This window comes from Monodon monoceros, unplaced genomic scaffold, assembly GCF_005190385.1.
Source record: "Monodon monoceros isolate NGI ecotype Baffin Bay Population unplaced genomic scaffold, NGI_Narwhal_1 Super_Scaffold_21, whole genome shotgun sequence".
In the NCBI taxonomy this organism is placed as follows: domain Eukaryota; kingdom Metazoa; phylum Chordata; class Mammalia; order Artiodactyla; family Monodontidae; genus Monodon; species Monodon monoceros.
In genome coordinates this window covers 89,497,072-89,515,729 of record NW_021703778.1, presented here as the reverse complement: position 1 = coordinate 89,515,729, position 18,658 = coordinate 89,497,072, and the positions used below count along the sequence as shown (strand labels likewise).

The window sequence follows — 18,658 nt, the reverse complement described above, 5'->3', positions numbered from 1 at the left end:
CCTCAGAGTCTAGAATATTACCTGGTATCAAAAGGTGTTCAGTAAATACCTGTTCACTGAATACCCAGCAAACAGTCACATGTACTGAGGTACCTGCAACTATATGTTAACTGAGCCGTAAGTTCGTTTGGGTTTTTCCATAAGATGTTACAGAAAAACCTGAACAAACTTTTTGGCCAATCCAATACTTAGGGCAATTTGCTATAAGACATATCAGAATTTTAGTTAACATCTAGGGCAAGGCTCTCCAACATATGGACCAAAAAGCTAGCAAATCCAAACTATAGCTAATTACCCAGTAAGTTCCTGCATTTGATCAGTATGCAGAGAATGTGCCACAATATTCAAAGACATGTCAGATGCCATCACAGGTCTAGTGTTCCAGGTGTGGTTTCATAATGGAACATCCTGTTGTCTCTGTGCACATACTGTTATATATTTAGAATGTACATATATACCTATACTTACCTTTCAGTTCAGAGTTAGAGCCAATTCCCCAAATCTTACAGTCACACCTCCTGGTACCATTGCTTCCTTCCTTCAGTCATCCCTGTTGCCCTCACATTATTAGGCTAAAGGAACCTATATACCTGTTGCCTACAGCAAACATTTTCTCAGTCCATCATCTATCTAATCTTTTGATTTTCAAGGACTTCATCAGTTTCAAATACTTTCACCATATTTGTTCAAACATAGTGTTCCTAAAGTTTCTTGGCTATCGTTGTGGATAAACAGAATTAGTTTGACGCATACCAGACTCAAAACTCAAAAGTCCATTCTATGAAAATTGAGAGTAATGAGCATCAGATTATCCTAAGTGTGGGGTAGTGGAAGACCGTTGCTCTTCTTAATAACCGGGATAATTAATCAACTCTCAGGGAAAATGCCTCCTCTTATATTGACTACTTCCCCAGTACTCACTCTATCCCTTCTCTATTATGTAGCAGCTATGTGACAGACCTCAGCATCAACTCCAGGGCTGGGACCTGACTGTTGGGAGCCTATTGTTATAATCCCATTTCCTTTTGCCAAGTGATTGTTCAGAGAGGAAAGCACAGGACGCTTTTTTGGTGGTGGGAGGGAAAAGAAACCCCTGTGGCTACTGACATCTATCTGTGAGCAGGAGGAGAACTTGCTTTAGTAAAAGGTGATATCAGAGAAGGCAGAATGGAAATAAAGAAAGAAATTAAGTCTCCAGTGAACCCACTGAGCCGCTGGATCAACTGTATCTAAAGTTAGTCTAAAGCCCACTCCATCTCTGGACAGCAAATAAACTCCTAGTCTAAGAGAGAGCTACTTGGAGTTTCTAAAATCTGCAACCAAGCAAAAATATCAAATTGATGTATCAACTTACCACGAGATTATAAACTCGGACAGTTTTATCTGCTGAACAGGTATACAGTAAATTCCCAAATATCTGAATTGCATTCACTGCAGCTTGGTGCCCCTCAAAGCTCCCTTCTGTGGGCTCATCATCATCTCCTGGCTCTGAAGATATTTCTAGAAAACAAGAATATGTTTCAGAGATGTGTCTGCCTGTGTCTCAAAAGATACTAAAAAATTTAAACCATTATGAAAAAGTGGTCTCTGGATTCTCCTTAAAGCCTAGTTCCCCCAGCAAAACACCACATTTTCATTAGTGATCTTCATTATGAAGATTTCATAATAAAAAAAGGCAGGGAAGACCTTTCACTTCAGAACAAGATACTTATATAGTGAGCTTTGAGTGATACCCATAAGGCACCAAGTATCTTTCCACATCCAGTTTCCTCTGCTGCCAGTTATCTTGTTGAGTAAGGCATTATTATTATTATTATTTTTTTTTGCGGTACGCGGGTCTCTCACTGTTGTGGCCTCCCCCGTTGCGGAGCACAGGCTCCGGACGCGCAGGCCCAGTGGCCATGGCTCACGGGCCCAGCCGCTCCGCGGCATGTGGGATCTTCCCAGACCGGGGCACGAAGCCGTGTCCCCTGCATCAGCATGCGGACCCCCAACCACTGCGCCACCAGGGAAGCCCAAGGCATTATTTTTAAGTAGTTCCTTCTCAAAGCAAAACCCCCCAGAGCCAACAAAACCTTAACACAATTGTCCCTTGGTATCCAAAGGGGACTGGTTTCAGGACTCCCCCACCCCCCCACACACTGAAATCCACGGATGCTCAAGCCCCTTATATAAAACGGTGTAGTATTTGTATATAACCTATACACATCCTCCTGTTTACAGCTGACCCTTGAACAACATGGTTTGAATTGTGCAGGTCCACTTATACACGAGTTTTTTCCCCAAGAAATGCATATTACACAATCTGCAGTTAGTTGAAGCCATAGATGTGGAACCGAAGATACAGAAGGCCAACTATACTAATAAGGTGAACACGTAAGACAGCCAGGTAAGAGAGATGGGAGTAAGAAACTGAAATGCCAGGATTTGAGGATTTAGGAATACCATAACTGCTGGTCAAAGCAATCCTCTTGGTAACAAGCCCAGTACCCGTCCCCTATTGTATAAGCATATTTAAGTAGATTTAAACCCTGGCTCTAATATTTACAAGACTTTTTTTCTGTGATTAATTTAAATAAAACTGAACAACCAAATACCTGAAGAGTTCTTTGATCCTTTTATGGAGGAGATCACAGTCTGAGTTTCTGCCACACTACAAAATAACAGCAAAAGTCTTCTTAGCATCTGTGTGAACAGGCCAGGCAGTAAAACTTATATTTTCCTGACTCAAAAGATTGTTCTAAACAATGGACAAAATAGCAATGATATAAGAGATCGGTTTTTCCATCTGAAATTTCTATATGAAAGGAAATAAAAGTACAGTAAATATTTACAACACAAATGAGAAAACAGAAAATCTCCATTGCTAAGGTTTGATTCTTCCATACCCATTATCCCTACTGATTTTCTATAAGTATGACTCTTTAAAAAAATTCTGATTCAGAACAAAAAGTTCTATTTTTCAAGAATAGAATGGTGAAAGCTGTTCTGATTGGACCAACACGGTGTCCTTACCTTACAGGGATGCCATCTTTATAACGGGTGCCAATCTCACTGGTAGAGCTAACTTCATCACAACCAGAGCGAGAAGTTTCTAATGAGTTTAGCTCTGTGGAGTTACGAATATCCTTTTTAGATGGGCTGTCTGGTTTCTCTTCTCCAGTTTCAGAAGAATCAATGGCTACCACTTCTAACTGAGGATTAGGAATTTCTAGGACTTCCAGAGACGAGTCACTATCTGGTTCATCTCTGACACTCTCTTGTTCTGGACCAGTTCTGCTATCTTCCCAGGTGGAGGTTGTCACTTTCCCCCCTTTAGTGGACTTTCCAGTTTTTACTTTCCTTACAGGTTTAGCAGTAAATATATCCTGTTCAGTGTCACTGTTCTCAGGAACATGGGCAGCCCGCAGAGTTTTCTTCTTCCTAAGTTTCTTCTTTTTCTTGTTCCCCCTAGCTTCAGCTGATGTCAGAGTGGACTCTGCCTGTTGTTCTGGATGGTCAGCTGGAGAGTGGGGCTCTTTCTCTAAAGGGGTTTCTGAAGCAAAGGACAATCTTGGAAAAGAACTGGTACAGGCTTCAGACCCGCTGTTGCCTCTGTTTGGCTCTTCACCTTCTTTATTTATGCTAGGAAGACCAGCTGATTGGGAAGAGGGATTGTTCCCTCTGTTTCTGGTATTTCCTTGCTCCACAGAAAACTTCAGTTCTTGGCTAGGCTCATGGAATCTCTCTGTTAGCTCTGATAAGGACAATGCTGCAGTGATAACTGGATAAACTGGACTACTGTCACTGATCTCTCCTGAATTGAGAAGGAAAAAAAGAATTATTCCATCGTTTTTGTGTCTGGTATTTGTAGTCATAAACTACAGTTATCACTGATTGAACTTCTACCAAATAATGACATTTCGATATGTTAACAACTTTAACAGTCATGGTTTAGTTATCTCACCCCTCAGCTTCCCATAACCTACACATATTTCTATTACAGTATTTATATACTTTGCCTTGCATTAATCTCACAAATTACATGCATGTCTTATACCCTACAAAAGCTCCTTTTATGGGCAGGGATTGTTTCTATTGATCTTTTTTCTTTCTTGTTTGGAATGTCCACATATTTAACAATGTGTTTTATTCTTAGTAGACACAAATATCTATTTAGCTAAAGTGCTTTCACCTTTATTTCGTAGAAGTTTTCATTATGCATTTTACCTGTATATCATCCAATTTAGCTACATACTAGCAGTTAAAAAGTCAGCTGACTTAAAATGTCTATTTTCTTTGACTTAGTTATTTCATGTCTAGAAATTTAAACTGATGAAATAATCACAGACATACTCAAAGACATATACAATGCAGTGTTATACAGAATACAAAAAAAGGAAAAAACGTAAATATTCAAAGATTATATAAATTATTGTATATTCATATTATGCAACTTCTGAAATATTATACAACTAGTAAAATAGTGTTTTAGATGAATTATTTTTATGACACAGGAAAATGATCATGATAATTAAGTGGGAAAAAAATCAAGTTATAACAGACTATGACTTGTCCTTTGTATAAAGTCTCATGTAAGCACATAAACATTTATAATTTTAAAAGACTGAAATATATAACAAAATAACAAATCCACATTTTTATAGTTTCCCAATTTTTTACAATGAACATGAATTAGTTTTGCAATCAGAAAAGGAAATAAAATACAAGCTATTTTTGAAAAAAATACTACTAGTTTTTAAAAAATACTAAATAGTATCCATATAAAAATAACATAATTCAATATGAAAGATAATATACATCTGATGTAGGTATCAATGATTAGTGTTGCAACAGATAGCAAAATGTAGGATAATTCTTCAGACTTTTTGTTTTTGCTCAAAAAAAAAAAATCACACAATATCAGTTTGCTTCTTTCATTTTAATATTTATTTATTAATTATTTGTTTATTTAGGCTGTGTCGGGTCTTAGTTGCAGCAGGTGGAATCTTTAGTTGCAGCTCACAGGCTTCTTAGTTGCAGCATGCGGGCTTCTTAGTTGCGGCATGCGGACTTCTTAGTTGCAGCATGCAGACTTCTTAGTTGCGGCATGCATAGGGTATCTAGTTCCCCAACCAGGAATCAACCCAGGTCCCTTACATTGGGAGGGTGGAGTCTTACCCACTGGACCACCAGGGAAGTCCCTGTTTGCTTCTTACTTAATTTTCAATGTAGCACCACTGTGGTTATGCAAACTTCAGATGAGATTTTAAATAGCTTGGAAGTTATTCTCAAATGGTAACTAGGTTAAGAATTATTTTATGAAGAGAGTAAAAACCCTGGCTATTTCTCAAAAACACCCAAGTTTCTATTAGATGATTCCAAACCCCAGAGCCCTCTGCCTTTCATCATGGCCACCTGCTCCTCAGGTCTATATTAACCCTAGTTTGTACTTGAAATGATAAAGATAGTTAAGTAATGAGAAATTCAGAGGATATATCTTATCTAGAAAATTGACTAAACAACTTCAGTGCCATTTATCTCACAAAAACCAAATAATTCTGCACCAATTCTAATAAATGAAACCTGTTAAGTGCTAATCCAAAGTCACTTCAGTAATCCTACATTAGAGAAAATTAGAAAAAGGTTACCAATATTTAAATAATCTTCCTAAATAAGAAAACTTCAAGAAAAACTGTAATAACTTCAGTTTTAATGGGCAAGTATGATGTTACATCACTGATATAAAACTGCCGTAGACCCACTACAGGTTTGCCCTTAACCCAGAGAAAAGTTTACATACTATTAGCTTGCAGTAATTCCTTGGACACATTGCAAGCAGAGCCTTGTGACACAGCATTCACATTCTCATCCTGTTCAGGAGACATGGGCTCTTGTTTAATCTGAACTGATGAGTCTGGAGCAGGAACACTGCCATGGGCTTGGAAAGTAGATGCGATTCCTTGGAGAGGGGCTCCAGTGGATGACGGAGACACATGGGAAGATGAAGCCTCCAGGAAAACCGGGAAAAAAGGAGTAGGCAGCAGTGTGGCATCAGCAGATGTTTGAGATCTAATGTTCCTTTGTTCTTGTGTAAGGTTACAGGGAACCTGGTCTGGACGCTCAGAAGGTTCATATGTTTCTAGAATGGGAAACATACACAAATGCAAAAATGTTATCTAAAAAGCCACTCATTTCTGAGCCAATTTGTATTTTTAAAGATTACAAGAGAATTTTAAAAACCCTCATAATTCTTTAAAATAGATTATTATATAAGCTATATTATATATAATATATATTATATTATATATATATAACTACCAAAGAACAGGCATTAATATTCCAATTTTTCAGATTTTAAGTGACTTATCCAAAGTCACATCAGTACTAAAAGAAGAGCCAAAATGTGAACCCTAGTCCTGGGACTCCTAACCCAGGACTCTTTCTGTAACATAAGCATTTTGGGGATATACAGTCTCACAGGCCTTTCTATAGAAGGATGAAACCAAGGAGACACGAGAAAAATCATATTAACTTTTTCATAACATTTTAATTCCCCTCCACAGAGAACCAAAAAGTAACAAGTTACAGAGGGTCCAATCCATCAGATTCTCTGAATACCTTGTAATCCCTGTAGAATCTGTATTCTATGGGTCCTCAGGGTACTCATCTCCATAGTTATCTAAAAATAAAGTATTTTGTTAAGCATTTTTAAATCCAACTTCAAGGTGATCCATTTTCACTAGACATTCCATCTGCTACTACCTGCTGCTTGAGCATAAGTAGCCTCTGAACTTCAACATAAGCTGTCTGAAGAGCTGCACGGGCTTGCAGAAGGTTGTTATCCATGCACTGCAATGATTTGCTTAGTTCTTCCTCCCTTAAAGAAATATGCAGCAGCTGGTCAACCTGAGAACGTTCTGTCAAAAGAAACCATAAGGTTCAGTTTAATACTGGAGACTTCTCATTAATAATACAGTTCCTCAGAAGATGGAACTGCATCAACTGTCTAGGACAGGCCTTTATTTTCTCCCCACTAGGTCACTGGAAGGAGACTCATCAAATTTTACAAATCATGTAGTCAAGCCTGATGCTGTCAAAAACCAAGCCTCATGGTTTCAAGCGTACCACCACATGGTACCAATTTACCAAATCACCATCTTCCACCATGACCCTTTCCAAGCAAAATCTCTGCCCCAGGCAAATCAACTCTTGTAGGTTTCATTTCCCATGTTCCTTTACCTACTACCCTCTTCACCCAAGGCTTTGGCTTAGATTGGGCCCCAAACCTGAACTGCTTGCACTCTCTTCCCGATTCATATTTTTCTAGTCTGTTAATTTAAAGTAGTTCTCTTTATTACAAAAGGCATCCTGAAGAAAATGTAGATTTGAAACAGTACACTTAAGTTACTTTAAATAAAATGTTCTACTATGTGCACGTATTTGTCATCTTTATGTTTGCCTCTTTCCCATTCAATACTCCAAGACCTCTCCCCTAAACTCCAGACCCACATATCCAACTACCAACTTGATACCTCTACCTAGGTGTCTCTAAAGTCCTTTAACTCAAGGGATCCAAAAGGGAACTCACCATCTTCCTCTACCCTCAACCTGAAACTCTCATCGAATTTTCTAGCTCTACAAATAATGCCATCATCCACCCAACTGCCACAGCCAGAAAATGAGGTCACCCTTGACTCCCACCTTATCTATCACATCCAATCACCGAAAGTTCATCCAATCACTTCCTGCACTAGCCTTTATACCCTAACGGTGTTAGAGTCAGTGTAAGGCAAGAGTCATAGAAGCATATCAGTCAGGGAGCCACACTAATAACTTCTCTACTTAACTCACGTGAGAAGAGCAACCAAGATGCCTCAAAAATGGAAAGTGAGAGAAATGGCTATAAATGACCAAGAGGGATAAAATTTTTACTAAATGTCCTATTCCTCTTCACCCCACTGAAAAGGCCCAGTGACACTTTCTAGCTATACACTGAATTCAGTTTGTCCAAGATATATACTAACTTTAGCTTTCAGGTCTAGGTGGCATCATATATTTCTTCTACAGCTGCAACTGGATATAGTAGGAAATCAAACTTTTTCTATGCCCTTAAGCAAGATGAGAAAAATATCTAATATAAATAAATAAATGGGCATTCCATGTTTGATAAGCTACACTCTGTATCAAGTTGTAAAAAGGCTGAATTGCTGTAAGAACAATTTCTTTCTGCCAGAATATTCTATACTATACCTTTCTTTCCTTTAATCTTCCTTCTTTTATTTTTTCTCTCAAGACTTGGGAGTTCAGGAGAAGATCCATCCTAAGGAGATAAAGAAAATTGAATAATATTAAATATGTAAAGGCCATTATCCAGGAGGGGAAAAAAAGAACCAGTTCTAAGATAGTCATACATTATTCTTCATTATTGCTACCATCTCTAACAGGGCAGTAGGAGTCTCATGAACATGGTATGAACTCATATTATTCGAATGAATGTATCTGATTAAAAAAAAAATACAATCCAAGGTCAAGTACCTCCCTAGCAACCTAGAGGGATGCTAATCCCACAGGGCTTAGGCAAAGCATATCACCTTGGTAAAAGCTAATAATACATGTATCTGATTTCATAGTTTCTACTTTAGAATTCAGCAAGAAAATCTTTACAACCAAAAACTCAACAGCCTGAGACAAGCCCCAAGACATTAGCTTTGTCATAAGACAATCTCTCATCCAATAATATCCACTACAGCATCTAGCTCAAAGGAGCAGAGTTGGAATAACTACTTTGTTATATTGTCCCAATATTAAAGGAAACAGCCCATTTTCACAGTGACAGATTCCAGACTATATTACCACCAGCAACTCTTTCTTTTCAGAAAGGGTTCCTGAAAGGGTTAGGCAATATTAACATCAGAGGTGCCAAAAGAGAAGTATCAGTGAAGTAATGGATTCTAAAAAGACCAGGCTGGGTAACTTAAGTACAAAAGATAGAGTAACAGAGACTAAGACTATGCTCATATAGATGTACTCTCATAGTATAAAACTACCTTAGTGTTAAGCCTAGTAGTCCTGGGTCCGACAAGCACACATGCCCTACAAATGCAACACTAGAGTACCTTTCTTCAGCAGTACAGAATGCATCATGAAAACAGATAAAGTTACAGCTGAAGATGTGGCTCATTCCTTGGTCAGGTGATACAAAGAATCATTGGCTTAGATACTAGTTTTAGAGATGACTTCATATTTTCCTAGTACTATACATTCATATTCAATTACATCTAACTTACTAGAGTTACTCAGTTAAAGAATCCAGTAGGATAAGAATATGAAAGTAAGAGTAAGCTTCAGAAATCTTTTATTCCAGAGTAGGGAGAACCACAACCCCAGATACCCAAGAAAAATTAAACAGTTAAGTCTTTCTAATTAAGGCCAAGTCACCACATGAAATGTTCTACAAAAAGCACAGGAATCATACTCACTCCAGTGGCTCTTCGTTTCTTTCTAATATTCTGGACATCATTTTGTTCAGCACCAGAAGTACAGCTACTGTCTGTGGCTGCATCTGTCAAACTGGAGATTGCAAGGGCTAAGGATGCATTTGATGACAAAGAGTTTCCTTCTCCATTACTCTCCTGGGCATTGTGACTCTCTGAAAGTGGTGTAGAGCTCTCCTGGCTGTGCAGGTCTTTTGCCAAATGCATCAAAGGTATCGTATGGTCAGATGATAATTGAGCACTATGTCGCCTTCGAGTAGCAACATTTTCAGCTCTTTCACCTGTTCTTAGGGAGGCAGCTAGAGGTGTCATTTCCTGCTTAAGGCCCATGGTTATTTTTTGACTCTGTGCAGACCTCAATGAGTTATTAGGTGAAAATATCTGCTGGGGCTCATTTTCTTTGCCTGTAGCTTCCTCACTGAAGAAGCTAAACACAGAAGGAGCCCTGTCCATGATCACACTGCTCTCTGAAAGGCTTCGCTTCCTTGCCAACCCAGGGGATGAAGAAATGGAAACACCTTCCCACTGGAATCCTTCTAGACTGGACAGATCAGGCTCCCCATCCAAATCCAAGACCTCTTGTTCATTTTGAACTAGAGGCACCATTTCGATGCCAAACCTCGAGAAAGAAAGAAAAGGAAAAATAATTAATCAGACATGGTTGGGAGAGGGGGCACCACTTAATGTGCCAGACTCTGTTAAGCACTGAGGTTACAAATATAAATAGATGGTTTCTGCCCTCAAGGAGCATTAAGAGTTCTAAACATAAAGTTAACTCTATTGTAAGTATTATAATGTAACAAGTACCAAATTAGATATTTGTATACAGCTATATACAAAAGGAGGGAATAAAAACTGAGGGTTTTATTTAATATGGAGCTCTAAATCAACAATAAATACGTAATTTTTAACAGCAAACAAATAAAAAATAAACAAAAATGTTTATTAAGCATTTACAAGCAGCAGACACCATGCTAAGAACTTTATAATCTCAATGATACTCACAAGTTACAGGAAAAGAAAAGGGGGCACAATAAGTATGTTATTTCGACACGGATAGAAATTTAAGCCTAGAGGGCTATGTAATTATAAAGCAGGATGATTTTCAAGTAGCAAACCTATGTTGAATGCTGCTTTACCATTCAGAAAAGTTTAGTGCCTCAACATAAGATGAATAGCCAAACTATTACACAAGTACTTAGGAGAAAGTATTTTGTGATCACAAATACAAATGCCCAGAGCAAATACAGAAGGATAACCATCCACACGTTCTAAGTAAAAGGTAATGAGAACAGTTATACCTAAAAGTTGTACCACTCATTAAGATCTATAGATAGATACAGAGCTATAGATTGACTTTTTTTATGCTGTCACTTTATGGCCCCTATCACCAAAGTGCTAGATTTCTAAGTTTTTTCTTTGTCCCTACTTCATTTCTCAGAAGTAGGTGTGCTTCTTTTTAACCTGAACTCCCTGCTAGGAAACACCTTATTCCATTGGTTATAGAGTAGGCAAGTAGTCACTCCTGGATATTTAAACCAGACATCTACAACGTATATTTTTTGCAAACATTTAATTAAATTTAACAAGGAGAATTCTCTTGGCCAGAGTCAAAGGGTAAGTTTAAAAGAAAAAAAGGGAAATGGATACTGAAAAGAGGCACACACCTGGGTAAGCCTTTGCCTAGCTCTTGCTTTTTCTTGGTTACTTGCTGAATGACCTGTTCCCAGTTGACATTTCTCCGAGATGCATTTAAAATCTGCCGGAGGGTTGGCTTGAGCCCAGACTCCTTCTCTGTCTCACTCTTTCGATGACCACTGATATTGCGGATGCGGCGAGCACTATTGAGGTTTGGCTCAGGAAGGTGTGCTCCAGTTTTGCTCTTCAAGCTAATGTGACGGGTTAGATCTCTCTGGAGTGAGGCAGGAAAGCCAAGCTTACTCAGCTCAGGCAGGAGAGGGCCTGAGGGCTGACCTATATCGTTTTTTTGAAGCTCAGCATCCAAGCTAGTAGTCTCAAAGCCTTCTGTTTCATAAGATACATGAGATTTAACAGGGTCATCAACCTGTGCATCTTCTAGAGAGGTTTTCAAATCTAGCAGTAAGTCAGAGTGTGGGCTGGCTACAGATGTCATTTGTAACTCAGATTCTTTCTGGTGAACTGTTGAGTTACATGGGGAAGTCGATGGTTTTCTAGATGTTTTCAGGTTTTGGTCATCCCCCCTTTTCTCATCAGCAGCATGAGTACTGCAGGATAAAACTTCTGTAGTTGCAGAACCCAGGGTTCCAATTTTTGTTCCATCCTTTTCTGCATCAGATATCTCTCCATCACTTTCATCTTCTAATGCGTCTACCTGAAACTCAATCTTCAAAGATCCTTTTTCAGACTCTTCTACATTCCTACTTGCTTTTGCATAATTCCTGGTCCTTTTAGAAGCGCTAAGAAGTGGATTTTGCAATGACTCATTACACTCTAGCACATCTTTGGCTTTTTGTAACGTATCACTTAAATTTTCATCAGGTTCCCTGTGAGTTCCAAATGTACTTTTATGCCCTTTTAAAACACGAGGACCTGAATTTCGCAATTTGGATATGTAAGAACGCTTATTATTTTCCACTGTGGGTTTGTTCAAGGGGTTTGAGTGTTCTCCAGGAAAAAAAGAATTCGTTTTGGTGTTTTTTGAGGGATTCTTTGAATCTTGCTTTTGAGGAGCTGATTTAGTGACTGGAATTGGAAGGAGTGGGGATTTTAGCAATGGCATCTTATTTAAGGTATGCTCTTGTTCAGGTTTTTCTACAATAGGGCCCTCTCTCACTACCTCATAGGAAGCAGTGCAGTCAGAAGTGGCTTTATGATTAAGAGATCTAGTATGTGTTTCTTTTTGTGTTTTCAGTGTTGGAGAATTATTTCTTTCATCAGTTTGGGGCTCTTGTATTCCTGTGGTTATCAAGCTAAAATCATTATCTATCGTTTCCAACTTGTTACCAGTGACTTCTTTCACTCCCGATTGTAAATCCAGAGTCTTCTGGGAGGGGTAAGGAGTCCAGCGACGGAGCTTCTCCCTTGCCACACTGCCATTCTTCCCACCAATTTTGGAAGCTAAGGTATCTGTTTGTTTAGTGGCTTGGCTTTCCAGATGCTCAAAATTGAAGTCAAGTAAGCCCTCTGAAGAAAACTTATCACTTGTAAATCCTTCAGAAGGACCTCTGTATGTGGCGACTGCACCAACTTTGTCATTTTCTTGCCGCTGCCACTTATATCTCTCTTGATTATATTTGTTTGACTTAGATTTCTTGTTCCATAGCACAGTCACGTCTTCCATTTGACAGTTAGAATTTCTGTTTCTGCTTGGTTGAAATTTGTCTCCGAGGCCACTGTAATTCCAACTATTTGTGCTACGTACACTGGATTTCCAGTTTCCGTTACTGCTGTTCATATGCCGACTGGAAAAGCCACCTGTTCCTTCAGAATGCCAACTGGAATTCCTTCCTGTGCCATTATGATTCCAATCTACCATTCCACTATTTGAATGCCAACCACCTCCAGAATTACTATGGTTGTGAAACCAAGTTGAGGAGCCTCCTGCAACACCCTTATGCCACCCAGAACATCCTCTTGATCCACCACTACTCCTCGAAGAATGTGGGAAGCTGTTTTTCCTAGTATTATTATAGCCATCTTTCTCCCATTTCCGGTCCCGCTGAGGAGGTCCGCGATGATGCCATGCTGGCTGACTGTAGCTCTCTCTGTCTTGGTAAGGAATTCGGTCTTCTCGTCTCCGTTGGGATCGCCTGTCATCAGAGTTTATTTCTTGGCTGCTATTGGAAGGTTCATCTTGCCTGGAAAAAAAAGTCTTTCATTAGTGATTTAAAAGAGTTCTCCTGGTCCCTCTAAAGGCATAACCCACCAAACTTCCGCTCTGCCTTCCTCCTCTGTTACCTAGAATATGTAACAGAAACTACTTTTATTTCAAATAGTAGATGCTTTCATATCTTTAAATGATATAAACTTATATTTCACAATTTATTGATTAGAAATTAACATCTTGTGTCTCCTATCACCCCCCAAATATTAAAAACTTGACACATTTATACTGTCTTCCCTCTCCTGCTCCTGTTTCTCTCGGCATATTCTGGGATTTTGTCCCTATCATCCAATTATTATTTTTATATTATACAATTTTTTGAAAATAAGAACAAGTATATTTTGTAGCTATGGTTAGTTATCATAGTTAATACAATTTAAATTCACCTGCTCTTAATACCATGATTTCTTCAATAGTTGGTTCTTTCTGAAAACCCAGTTTCTTAACCTATTTTAAATGGTAAGATTTTACTTTGCATAATCACTTTCATTAATAAACACTTTATTATTAAGTACACATTCAGTGACTGTTAGTGGTAAAAGAAAACTTTTATGTATAGTTCCTCTTCCTGAAGGGCTTATAATCTAGCTAAGGAAATAAGCAGGGTCACAAACAGGAGTAAAATAGCACGTAACAAGTAGCACCCACAGTAAGTGCTATAAGGAGCTCCATGAGCTAGAGGTTTTTATAAAGAAGCTACAGCTGTTTCAACTATTCATGTTACACAAGGAGCTCACAGAAACGTGAATAAATTTAAGCAAACATCACAGGAATAGGTGTAAAACCATTTTTCTCTAAAAAGCGCCTGTAGTATGCCTAGCTCAGTGCTTAGCATGTGGTATGTGCTCAAAAAATTGAATAATACTAATTAAAATGTATTGAGTACCTACTTATCATAAGGCATTTAGTGCTAATCACTTTACACAGATTATCTCATTTAATTTTCACAACTCTGCAGCAAGTAGCATTATTCCTACTTTTTAGATAAGGAAACTGAGGATTAGAGAGGTTAAGTAACTTGCCTAGAGCAAGATAGCTAGTTAGTGTTCTGAACCTTGGTGTCTGACTCTAGAGCTCTTTTTTTAAAAACTGAAGTGTAGTTGATTTACAATTCTGTGTTAATTTCTACTATACAGCAAAGTGATTCAGTTATACATATATATGTATATATATACAAATATACATATACATTCTCTTTCATATTCTTTTCCATTATGGTTTATCACAGGATACTGAATATAGTTCCCTGCGCTATACAGTAGGACCTTGTTGTTTATCCATTCTATATATAATAGTTTGCATCTGCTAACCCCAAACTCCCAGTTCATCCCTCCCCCACTCTCCCCTCCCCGTTAGCAACCACAAGTCTGTTTAGAGCCCACATTCTTAACCACTAGACCTTGATAGAATAAAAATCTCAAAGTTTCGGCAGTTGGGTTCCCTCCTTAAATTTTAAACTCAGTATTGACTTTAACTGGCTTTAAAAGCTTTGAATGTCTGTAAGATTTTGGACACAAATTGGAATTTCCTCCTTTTTCACAAGACGGAATTAAAAGTTAATTTACCTAAAAGTTCAAACATCCACTTACATTATGAATTACAACTATTTCTAAACAGGAGACCCTAAGTCCCCAAGTGACAAGTGCTACTACAGATACTTGGAAGATTTTTATACCACCATTAACCAAATTTTTTTTTTTGTTTCTAGGCAGTATGAAACTTATGACATCCAAGGAGATCACTGACTTGGCTCTACTAATTATGATCCAGAAATGAGGAGAATTGGGCAATTTAAGTCAGTCACAAAGTAAAATTCCTAGATCATCATGAATTGGCTAGGTCAGGGGGACAATAGCATGCAGCTAAACCCACAGCCCAGAAAGAATAATATAAACTAAAAACCTCATGAAGGAAAAAAGAAAAAAACCTCATGAAGAAATAAGTAGATGACTTTATAAATAGGTCACCAAAGAGGCATATAAAAATGATCAAAGAATAGTATCTACAACATGAATGTCTAATTTACTGAGAAGCTCTTTTACCCTCTGACTTAATGTTTAATCATTTACACAGATAAGCTAATAGTGGCACAAGAGTGTAAGAACAAAAATAGAAGTTAGTCTCCTAGAGGCTCCAACACCCTAAAACAAGAGTAAACTACAGCTATACTGAAAGTAGTGAGAATGTCATTTGAAGGATAAGCAACTAAATAATTTAAGAACCATGTTGCTACGGACATTTTAAAACTAAGAAAGTCTCCTTCAAGGACGTGTTCAAAAAACTTTTAGCATATAGAATAAAAACTACTTCTTTTTTATATTTAAACCTCTAACTGAAAATGAAATACAGACCAGGGATAACTAGTATTCAAGAAGGATCTTTAAAATTTTTATAATTTGAAATGTTTTTTATCATGTTCTAGGACTTAAAAAATTACCCCACCTCATAACTGGTTCTATATCTCTTTTACTCATATCTGAAATTTTCTGCTTCATTAATTAAACTCTTCAGACCACAAATCAGTAATGTTAAAATACAAAACGCTAATACCTGAATTATAGATTTAGGTATGAAATTATGTAGTACAAGCTATAAAACTTCTATTGCTGAAATGATCCTGACAGTGTCCAACTGAATATAAATTTATTCAATAAATATTTACTGAAGAAATTAATAATAAAGGGATAAATCAAATTTGGTAGAAGCACCATGTTAATTCACATTAGGCAAAACAATTTTTTCCTAAGGGATGAAATAAGAAATGCCATATAACATACTCAAATGAAGCTTATTCACTAATACCTTCCACTAGAAAATATGGATACCAAATAAGAATTTATTGGTATCCAAAACAATTTGGAACTAATAAAAACAGTTCTAAACATAGTTATCAACATGGTAAAATTCAGATACATAGCCTAGCTTTTAGGTAGGGTCAATACTGAGTTTTGGGGTTTTTTTTTAAGGAGTTAATACAGTAGTTCAAGAAAGCATTCCATTGCCTTTTATAAATAAGACAGCAACTTCAAGGTAAACTTTATAATTAAGATAAATAAGTCTGTGGCACAACTTTGTAAATCAACTATACTTCAATAAAAAAACAAAATTTAATTTTAAAAAAAGATAAGTCTGAATGCTATAGGCTGAAAAGAATGTAAATGGAAAATGTATTCTCTACTACATTCTGTTTCAGATAGGCTTTTTAAACTGATAAGAACAGATACTACACTTGATCTTAGACAAAAGGCCGAGAAGCGATCAGATAGGCTTTTGAAAATATCAAAATTATTACTTACCGACTTTGTTCTTTCCTTTGTTTTATTAACTGAACAAGTTCCTTGTCAAAATAATCTTCCTCTTCTTCTTCCTTTCCATCATCTTCTCTTTCCTGGGCATCAACATTATCTTTGTGCAATTGGCCAGAAATGTGCTTTGCATACGCAGAAAGACCCACTTCTGTGACCCCGCACACTCGGCACTCATGACTACTGTCCCTAGGGAAAGAGGCAGATGAGGGACATTCAATTCTCCCCACTGGCATGGCACACTCACAAGATCTGTTATAGTTTCCTCTGAAAGACACTGCACACTTTGGCACAGTGAAAAATTAGTTCTAATCAATTTCAGTGCTCCTTTCATCACTTTTAATAAGTTTGTTCATAAGTTACTTTTGAAATGAATTAAAGATTCTTTTCCAGCAATCAAGAGGCAATACACTTTAGAATAATATAGTTTAGGAGGAGAAATCTTCTTGAATTGCTGTACTTAAAACCTTGCCAGAGGAAACGTGGTGAAAGGGGAGGCAGGGCGGGGGGCTCAGAGCAAACAGAAGTTGCTCCCGAGCACACCCATGGTGCCAGCTGCACTCAGAAAGCCTGGCGACAGCTCTTACATTTAATCTCTGGCTCAAAAGCTTTCTCCCAGTGAAAATTAAGGGGTGGAGAAAAGGGTAGGCGGTGTAGCCAATCACAATCTGGTAACTAAATCGGAGCAGCTGGAGCTCTGCCTGGAATGTGAAGATTCCGGACCCCAGGGCAAATGATACTAGTAGTCTCAGCAAACTTTTTTGGTCGGATGATACATGTGATCTACATTCTGCTTCAGAAGGGCTTATTTTAAAGGGAATGGAAAGCATTTCAGTTGTAGGAAGTTAACAGCTGTGCTAGGCAAATGGTTTTTCTCAGGTTTCAGAAAAGAACACCATTTAGAGAGAAGTATAATCAGGTTCTCGGTTAAGAAAGATAATTGGGCAGGCGTTTTCTTCTTTTACTTTACACACTTAATGGTATATCTCATACTTGGCCAGTTTAAGAAGCCAAAGTCTTGAATCAATGTCCAGAGCTGTAGTAGATGAATAATTTAACTGCTTTTTTAGCTTCCTGAGTCCCTTGATTGGTTCAGCAATCTATGCAGTCATTGATGAGAAACACCTGAACACCATGGGCACATGTGTAATAAATGGACAGTAATATCCACTCAATAATCCAAACTGGCTTAACTCTATCACTTGTCTTGGGTTAATACTAGTGATATTTTTGCACTTCCTATGCCATTCTATAAAAACACACATACAAAGACATGCTGTCTTTGATAAGACAGACAGACACAAGAAATACATACACAACACTGCTTCATCTTCCCCTCACATACATCCAACAAGACACGGGCAGAATTCACATCAGTTAGCCAGAAGAGACCCTCAAAATTAAGCACCTCATTTACTAGAAGATGGTTTCTGTTACAGATCATCTGAATATTCATTAAAAACAAAAAACTTACTGAGCAACTACTAAATTCCAGGAAACAAGCTAAGTATATGGTTAATGGTGGCAAATTATAAACAAACAATGCCCAGTAAGTAAACAAAACACAGTTTTTCACTTTGTACGAATCATGAAAAACACCTCAGACAAAAGGAGAAACTTCATAAGTTTCCATCTTTTTTCTTGACTTTGTACCTCAAATGCTCTGGAGGCAATATAGTCTTTGACATTAAGATTCATTTTAATGAGTTCTGACCAGATTCCCTGAATTACCCTGAATATCGATAGTTTAATTCATTCTAATCCTCCAGGAACTTAAATACATTATTTTCGCTGAGAGTTTTCAACTGTATTTTACTACAACTATATAGTTAAAGAAAAATAATCCTCAACTTTCTTCAGTTTACCTGGGATATCCACACTCTTCTCTGAAGCAATTAAAATTAAGGTAGTTCATTCAAAGTGAATGTTAACTTGTAACAGAAAGCAAGCCTTTTCTCACAGCAACACAGAATGAAGTTTAAAATGTATATATAGGGCTTCCCTGGTGGCAC

At 37.6% G+C, this 18,658-nt stretch overlaps 1 protein-coding gene and 1 pseudogene across 4 annotated transcripts in view; both read right to left on the bottom strand.

Moving 5' to 3' along the window:
* Nucleotides 1–18,658, bottom strand: part of ZNF106 (zinc finger protein 106) — a 62,419-nt gene that overhangs the window by 17,967 nt on the left and 25,794 nt on the right. For all 4 annotated transcript variants that reach the window (XM_029237520.1, XM_029237519.1, XM_029237518.1 and 1 more), the window contains 10 exons: nucleotides 16,638–16,835; nucleotides 11,144–13,315; nucleotides 9,462–10,095; nucleotides 8,233–8,302; nucleotides 6,745–6,899; nucleotides 6,601–6,661; nucleotides 5,783–6,121; nucleotides 3,016–3,796; nucleotides 2,598–2,653; nucleotides 1,355–1,500 (listed from right to left, as the gene is read on the bottom strand). In XM_029237520.1, the coding sequence (XP_029093353.1) occupies nucleotides 1,355–1,500; nucleotides 2,598–2,653; nucleotides 3,016–3,796; nucleotides 5,783–6,121; nucleotides 6,601–6,661; nucleotides 6,745–6,899; nucleotides 8,233–8,302; nucleotides 9,462–10,095; nucleotides 11,144–13,315; nucleotides 16,638–16,835 (4,612 nt within the window). The remainder of the gene's footprint in view (nucleotides 1–1,354; nucleotides 1,501–2,597; nucleotides 2,654–3,015; nucleotides 3,797–5,782; nucleotides 6,122–6,600; nucleotides 6,662–6,744; nucleotides 6,900–8,232; nucleotides 8,303–9,461; nucleotides 10,096–11,143; nucleotides 13,316–16,637; nucleotides 16,836–18,658) is intronic.
* On the bottom strand, nucleotides 16,460–16,600 carry LOC114905299 (annotated as a pseudogene).